At 34.4% G+C, this 8,902-nt stretch overlaps 1 protein-coding gene across 1 annotated transcript; it reads left to right on the forward strand.

Moving 5' to 3' along the window:
* On the forward strand, positions 308-8,536 carry LOC109841695 (probable sugar phosphate/phosphate translocator At1g06470). Its single transcript, XM_020410641.1, has 12 exons — positions 308-684; positions 774-949; positions 1,037-1,122; positions 1,201-1,250; positions 1,822-1,889; positions 3,251-3,351; positions 3,514-3,526; positions 3,893-4,077; positions 4,232-4,318; positions 5,991-6,085; positions 6,346-6,494; positions 8,161-8,536. The coding sequence occupies exons 1-11, from the start codon at positions 308-310 to the stop codon at positions 6,458-6,460; spliced, it is 1,353 nt and encodes a 450-aa protein (XP_020266230.1). The 3' UTR covers positions 6,461-6,494; positions 8,161-8,536.

The following is an 8,902-nucleotide window of genomic DNA, read 5'->3' on the forward strand; positions in this document are numbered from 1 at the left end:
GACGTTAGTTGAGTTTTTTAAATTCTCGACACACGCAGGGGAAAGTTGGCTTTTTCTTACATAACAGCAGTGGACTTTATTAAACGCAAATTTTGAGTTATTAGGCCTGACGTTGACGTCGTCGTAGTTGAACCTACTGAACTCGAGTCTCGCAAGCAGCAACTTGAGAACAAACCCCTGATAATCCCAGTTCTTTCTATTTGACTATTTTCAAGCCCCCCCTTCCCAAAATCTACCCTCTCTCCCGCCGAAGAAATCTCGCCGTCAACAGTCCACGAAAAATATCGTAACTTTCCAATCTCTTCTCATGGAGGAATCCGAATCAAACGAACCTCAGCTTCAGATCCCGAGTCCTCCGGCGACGGCGCTGCCGAAAGAACCGTCGTTCCACCCAGTCGAGCCCAGCTCCGCCGCCGAAGAGAAGGAAGAACCCGAGGGTTTTGATCTCCCGCTGCTTCGATCTGAATCGGAGTCAGAGAGCCCTAGATCCAACGAGTTCAGGCAGCGGAGCGGGATCGGCAAGGGTTACGCCGCTTTAGATATTGGCATCGGATTGCGCACCAGCGAATCCATGGATAAGCTCGATTCTTTGGGGAATTCCTCGAGCTCGTTTTCGGCTGTAGTAGTACTCAGAACTCTGTTCTTTATACTTGTTTGGTATACATTTAGTACTCTTTTGACGCTGTAAGTGCTGCACTATCTGCAATTTAACTAATTTTTTTTGTAAATTTTTATTTGCTAAAAATAACCAGCTTGTTTTTTTTTGGTTGTAGGTATAACAAGACATTGTTGGGCGATCATTTGGGAAAATTTCCCTTGCCTTTGATGATGAATACCGTCCATTTTGGGATGCAAGCTGTGCTGTCCAATGCCATTGTTTGTTTCCAGTCGAGGTGTTGTGAGAGCAGTCGGGGCCCGACGATGACGTGGAAGGATTATTTTATGAGAGGTATAGCTATTTTTTGAAATGTATCCAGTTTGAATCGTGAAGGATTTGGTAGTGAGTTTGATTATACTAGATATTTGATTTTTGTAGTTGTGCCTACGGCATTGGGAACTGCATTGGATATAAACCTCAGCAATGCTTCGCTTGTGTTCATATCAGTGACATTTGCGACAATGGTCAGATATAATTAAATGTTGAATTTAATATTCTTTTATACGTCGTGATTTTTTTTGATCTTTACATCCTATTTGCAGTGTAAATCTGCTTCTCCAATATTCCTCCTGGTGTTTGCTTTTGCATTTAGGTGAGTTCCAATGTGTCAACATTTCGTTTAGACTGTAATGAGTAATTAACTTTAAACAATTCAGTCTTAGTGTGTGGCCTAAAATTTCAATAAGATAAGATATCAGGAAAGCTTTTGACCTGAAAAATTAAGTTGTATGTAAGTGCATCTAATGCTAACTTAATAACAAAAGCTATCTACTGAAGCTATTAATCAATCCTATTTAAACCCCATATCCAACAATTCTTTTCAGTAATCCCTCGATTGTTACATCTTTAGCCTGTTGTTTCTTTCAGGGAGTCAATTACATAATGCACATTCACATTCTGATTATCTAACGAATTATCGGGTCAATTACTTGCATTATGTTTTCTTTTATTGTTGTTATAGTAGTTTAGTTTATTATTTCCCTCAAGTTGTATTAACTTTGACCATCCTGTTTCGGTCTGTTATTCGTTATGTTGGGCCGTAGCTTGAGTTGTGATGCAGAATGTTATCTGGGGACCAAACCGAACATGTCTTATTTAACTTGTCACTTTTCTGTTTGATCTTTATTCTATAGTATCTTAAAGAATTTCTCTCACTTTCCCAGGCTGGAGAGTCCAAGCATTAAGCTTCTAGGTATCATATTAGTCATCTCTGTTGGAGTTCTTTTAACAGGTATTTTCTAATTGACCGCATTCCTGTGTTGTTATTACCTAATTAAATTTATAGGAAATAATTGAGATAAATAATTATTTGTACAGATTACTAAATGAACCTCTGATTCTTATACTTGACAAGTATTATGAGTATTTCCCTCCCATTTTTGGGTGAGGAAGTTCGTGTTTTGTTTTCCGTCCTGCAAATTTTGACCTAATCTGCAATGTTGCTTCTAGCTAGCTTCTCACGATGAATATATAAGTTTTGCTATATCTGCATCGGTGTACACATGTTGTGTGCATATTTAAGTATAACTCAGAACCCCTATTATCTTTTCTAGTGTGATACCTTGTTTAACTCTTGGATGGTTGGCTTCTTCATGTTAATATTAATTGTTTATTCAGTTATTAAAATTTGAGTTATGCAGCTTTTGAATTCATTCAACATTATTGCTTTCTGTTTCTATTAATGTTGGCTGCTTATGGTGTAGCAATTGAATCGTCTTATACAAGCGCGATGTAGCCAAAGTTTTAAATATCAGATATAGGGGAAATATCAGACAGCCAAAACCCATACCGGATTGTAGATATTGGGGATATGTATTAAATATCGGAATGCCATATCAGATGATATTCATATATGATATAATATAATCTAAATATACTTAATGAAATGGATGTAGCTGATAGAGAGAGGATTTTGTTGATTGGTGTAAGTTCTAGAACAAATTCTGAGTCCTTGAAATGTTAGACTCTATTATGATCCACGAGAAAGATGCTGGATCAACTGATTGAGAACTGAATTCTGGAAAACATGATTAATGAGGATATCTAACAGAAAGTAGAATTGATTTGAATACTATGTTACTTATATCACATAATATGCTTTTACTGATTGTTGGATTTAGATCATATGATGCGTATATGTGATTGAATCAAAGAAAAATAAATTCAGTTGTGATGAATGTTGAGGCAATTGTAGTTTTCTTCTAGAGTTGGATAAGTAGAGAACCATAAGCTGAGATGATTTGATCATAGTACAAACATGTAAACCATATGAACTTACCGAAATTTGACATTGGAATAAAGGATGTCAGCAAGAAAAAGTGGAATTAGTATATGTTATGCTTAGTATTGCCATTTAGTATTTCTTGCTTTTTCATATATATTACACTTCGTATCACTGCTTAATTTATTTCTTTAGCCAAGATAAAATTATATAATGTCATTAGTAAAATAGATATATATTCTTTGAGAGCTTCTGAAATTGTTACGTGTAGGATACTGTATATTTGTCGCATCAGCAGTCATGCTCTTACTTTTACATAATTTAATATTATTTTTATGAAAAATGTGTTGGTCAATTGACATATGTCTCAGTTACCAAGGAGACTCAATTTGAGTTCTGGGGATTCCTTTTTGTTATGCTTGCTGCCGTTATGTCAGGATTCAGGTGGTGTATGACTCAGATTCTTTTGCAGGTTTGTTATGTACTTCTGCTTGTAACACCTTTTACAATATCTGTAGGTCAAAATTATTTGATTGACAACATTGATCTTCAGACCAAAAAAAATTATCCTTGTCTTCCCCATCTAAGTTGTCACTTTTCTTTTCCTTTACATGTGATATTTGGATGCATGAAGAAAGAGTCTTATGGTAAGCAACGCATATCAGCTTCTTTTAAATTCATTGCAAAAACTGAATGCACCATATGGTTTAAGCGTGGTTATAAACTTCCTGTCTACTCATATCAATAACTCAATCATGTCAGCAATACATGTCTCAGCATAGAGTAGTACTGAGTTAACCTGTTGACGATTCCCTTATTGGTTTAGTTGGCCTGTATCAAGAACTTAGTCTTGTTCGGTCAAAAGAAAAAGAACTTGGTCTTGTTGGCTTTATAAAATTTGGAACGTGTTGAAAGCTCTAATATAGGAGATTGACTCACTGGCATGGAACTTTGAAAAGATCCTCCAGACAGAAATGCAGATAATTCATTTAATTTGGTTACATGCTTGGCAGGTCTGAGGAATCCCATCACTCTGATGAGCTATGTCACTCCCGTAATGGCAGTGACTACTGCAATTGGCTCACTTGTGCTAGATCCTTGGCATAATCTGAGCGAAAATAAATATTTTGATAGTTCAACTCACATTATATGGAGTTGCCTGCTAATGCTTCTGGGAGGAGCATTGGCATTTTTCATGGTGAGAAAGTATGGCAAACTCTGGTAACGAGTTAAATTCATTGCTTTCTGAAGTTGGCTTATTAATCATTTTTTTCTGCTGAGGTTACTAATGAGCAATTTATCTCTTTTTTTTGGGCTTTTTGCTAAACCAATTTCACGTATCTGTTTTGCAGGTTTTAACTGAATATATTCTTGTTTCAGCAACTAGTGCAATAACAGTAATGGTTGCTGGTACTGTCAAGGAAGCCGTCACTATTTTGGTAAATTTTCCTTTCTTAGCATGTTTCTAACTTCTCATGCTTCCTTTCTGTTTACAACAACAACAAAGCATTTATCCGAAAATTTAGAGGTTGGCGACATGAATCCTACTTTTCTATTCATTTATATAAGGGTCATCTCGTGCTTACCTTTATGCTTCTGCAAAAGAAATTGCTGCTTTTAGTTATCTCATGCATTACATCTGAAAATTTTATATTGACACATGTCTCGACAGACATGTTCTATCGCAAAACTAATAATGATATCTTATGTTTTCTTGTAATTTATCATCAAGGGCATGATAAAACCTCATCTATGACTTAAGATCTTTCTAAAGAAATATGTTTCAAACTAGAAACAATTATTTCAACATATTCTAAGATGCCTGAATTAGAGAGACCTTGCTAAGCTTGAAGTCAGATGGCATATTTCATTTTAAACATTAATATGTTTACTTAAATGTACTTTGCGTGAACTTTATGAAAACGATAATTTAATGCCCATAAACTTAATACATGTAACTTTGCTACTGCAGAGGACTGTACCTATGGCACTTGTACGTCAGCTGTATGATTGGATAATTAGTTAGGTACCATGAAGAAACTTTGTTTTCTCTGATGTTGAATTTTCTCTAAGCTTGCACCATTTGAAATTTTAAGCATTTTGGCTATTTTATAGGGATAGTTTAAAAGTTGAGGCTTAGGCGTCTTGCCAGTTCACTGGCTGGGTGACTAATCTTGCATATTCTAGTTTAAGCATCAACATCACATGTGTGAGCAACATTCTGCCTGAGATGCTATAAGACAAGGATATAAATATGCAAATCTAAATAGTTGTTTGGTCAAATGAAATATTTATATTGATTTAGATGGAGTAATAAAAGTAATTTGTTTAATGCAATGAAACAAATCATTTTGGGTCAGATGCGAATTTCCTTTGTTTAAAGTATAACGTTAGAAGTATGGACTTTGTAATATCAACACTGAACTTTTTATATTATAAGATTTGTAAAATGTCTTTGAAGTATATTCTCAGTTGGACAATGGCCGGTAGTTGAAGTTGGCACATGAAGTGTTATAGAGCATGGTATATCATCAGAAATTAACTGTTGAGTACGATGGACATGTTTTGATGAGTGCTACGTCATTTGTTTAAACTTTTAAATAATTCATAAATCCTTCTTTTTGTAACAACTATTAGAATATAAAACAGGTTCATAGTTATGGGGCAATTATTGAATAATCTTACCTACCTTTGTGAGTCTTACGCATATACCAGCTCTTGTTTTAGTTGGCCAACAGCATTGATAAATGTATCATCTCCTTTGGTGTTTTGGTTGTATATTGATTTTTGGTGATGATTACATGATTACATCTAGTGGATTAGGTTAATAATTCTATGAACCTTAATTGGAATACTTAATTCTTCAGGTTATTAGATTGTGATTATCATTATACATCCATAACCATTCTTGTGTTTGCTTTTTTTCCCGAAGGGTCCACCTCATAGGCTCATACACTTTAAAGAGTGGAACTTTTCCTTTGGAAGTAAAATCAAGTACAAGTTTTCATCTTTTTCTTTTAAATTAAGTATTGATGGATGGTAGGTAAGAAACTATTTACATATTCAAGAAATTAAGTATGATTTCCAGAAACTCATGCAAGAGTTTTTCAGGTTGCTGTTTTCTACTTCCATGACCAGTTCACCTTGTTGAAAGGAGCTGGGCTTTTCACAATAATGGTTGGGGTTGGTTTATTCAACTGGTACAAGTAAGTCAATATGCCGTTCCTGTGGTTTTATGAGTAGTGCATTTTCTTACCTTGTCATTGCTTATAGTTGCTAATATTTGGGTCTAAAACCTTCTTTACATCTGACACAAGATTTATTTACGTGATGCTTATGTTTCAATTTTAGAGTCCTTATGGATAGCGTTTTGTCCTTTCAGAAAAATACTGCTTTTATGGGTCTAATGCATAAAGAAGTTTTGATATGAGGTTTCTGTCTATAATTTTTCTTCCCTAATTTTCAGGTACCAAAAATTAAACAAAGGCCACCAAAGTGGAAATGGAGAAATGAACTCAACTTTCAATGGAGCTGCCAAATATGTTATTCTTGATGAGGACATATTGGATACTGATACATGACATCATCCTCTGCAACATGTTTTAGAAGTAACAGGTAGAATCTCTTTGTATAACTGCTCATGGAAAAATCTAGTTTATGACTGAATTTTTCCTTGAATTCAACTTCCTATTCTTTCATAAACACCACTTGATTATGCTATCTGGGTTCATATGTAGATAAAGTTGGTTAATAAGATTAATGATTATAGTTACTTCAGCTGTCTGGTGTTTGTAGTTACATAATAAGTAGAATTCACTAGTTTATATTAACTACTTGAGTTCTTGTGTGGATAAAGTCAGGTAAAATGGAAAATTCTAGTTAATGTTTTCATTTTACTTTTCTGAAATTCAACATCCTATTTTTCATAAACATAACTTGATTATGCTGTCTGTCTGGGTTCATATGTACATGAAGTTGGTTTATATGGTTAATGATTATAGTTATGATTCAGCTGTCTGGTGTTTGTAGTTATGTGATTAGTAGGGTTTCACTAGTTAATATCATCTACTTGAGCTCTTATAGGTGTAAAATCAGGTAAAGCGATTATAATTATTGGTAAAGATCTAGCTTTTGGATTCATGCTAAGAGGGACAATGATGTCTCTTTTTGCATCGCTTTCAAATGTTTTGCATCTTATGCTTCATAAATCATAACTGATGTCATGTGTGTGAGGAATTTTCCCCCCAAATAGAAGTTTACATCTTATGCTTCATAAGTGAAATTTCATGTGCTTCATAACAAAAGGTTGTTGTTGCAATAGTGAATAGTCATACATAATTTGATAATTTTTAGGATTTGAGCTTATGTGCTTCAATTGGCATCTGCTCCATATCTTCGCTCAGGAAGAGCACTTAAGACTACTGCGAAATTGTTATTTTGGAGGTAAACAAAGGAAGACATCATTAACCTTAGGTCCTTAACAAAAATCATGAAAACCTTGAAATCTTCGTTTCATCTATAGTTGCTTCTATGGTTTTTTCTGTTGTGCGTACGACACTCAAAAAAAGAGTGGTTGAAAATCTCATGATTCTGATACCGGTTGATTATTTGACAGTAAACCAGCCAATAGAGCTAGTCCTTTAACAACGTGAAAAAGAAAATGCACTTAAATTGAACCCTCACCAATCGAATGATCTAACAACTTAAGGCTATAAATTTTCCCATCCACCTTAAGAGCAATAACTTGATAACAGATGCAGCTAAAGTTCGAAGTGATTGATTTCTTATTTGCTTACGATTATTAGGGTAGCTACTCAGCCAAGCAACTTTAATAGCTATGAAAAAGCTGTCATCTGTTGACCAAACATCATATTTCTCTGTTCTGCTTCATCTGTTAAATGACACACTGCATGACTTTCCAGTCTGCTTATTATTGTTTTATCATTCCTTCAACTGGTTGAACCTTTTATTAATGAAATAATAAATCAAAAGGTCAATAATTAGTTACCAATATACATTCTTATAACCAAAGGAGTTCCTTGATGACACTAGATTGTTTGTCCTAGATGCTAAATCACCATTATCATCTTTGTTTATCTTGAAATCTAAGAAGCGTCCATAAAATCTTGTCTCCAACATTAATCCTTATGCTAGCTCTGTTATTTACCTAAACCTAGATGTCTATTTAGTAGCATATGACAAGCTTGTTCTGCTTTTACTAGTTGCTGGAGATCATATGATGAACATTCTAATGAGGAATATTTCATCCATTTTTTCGCAGGTATTTACCTTAAATGTGAAATCACATTCTCATGAGGAATATTTCATCCATTTTTCTCCCGTTGGTATTTACCTCAAATGTGAGGTAAAATCACATGGAATTCTTATGGGCTTGCACTACTTCGATTAAAATTTTTGAATAAAGTGTAACCTCATAAATGTATAGAGCTAAATTACAGTGGACATCACAAGAAAGCGAAGGTTATTCGATTGTTGTATGTATGAAATCCAAATATGTTGTATATTTGAAATGTATTTGTTGTTTATTTATTCTCTTGATCAATTGATCTTTCAGAAAGTCATTTTCTGTATGTCCGAGGACAACAATGTACAGATTGAGAACATTTTGTATCCCATATATTTGTCATTTTGTATCAGTGAGATCTGCATCCAAGCTGTTGTAAGAAGAAACAATTTTTAACATTATCCGAATGCCATTAATATTGAAATTATTAATCAAGATATTATGGATATCTTGTCTCCTTGACTGTAGTGTGCCACTTAACTGAAGAACTTATTTCTCAAATGTAAGGTATGGCGCAAAGAGTTTATATCACATTCAGATGAGTACAAATTCTAACAGAACACCGCACCTGTTCCACTTGTTTGCATGACAGAGCAGTCTAGACATTTACTGTTCCTTTATAGTTTATATGGCTCAGAACATCGTGCTCTTATATGGGATGTTTAGAGGGGACCTATATTTGACTAACGGTGTGTTTGCCTACTCCAAAATAGGACTA

Source organism: Asparagus officinalis, chromosome 5 (genome assembly GCF_001876935.1).
Source record: "Asparagus officinalis chromosome 5, Aspof.V1, whole genome shotgun sequence".
NCBI lineage: Eukaryota > Viridiplantae > Streptophyta > Magnoliopsida > Asparagales > Asparagaceae > Asparagus > Asparagus officinalis.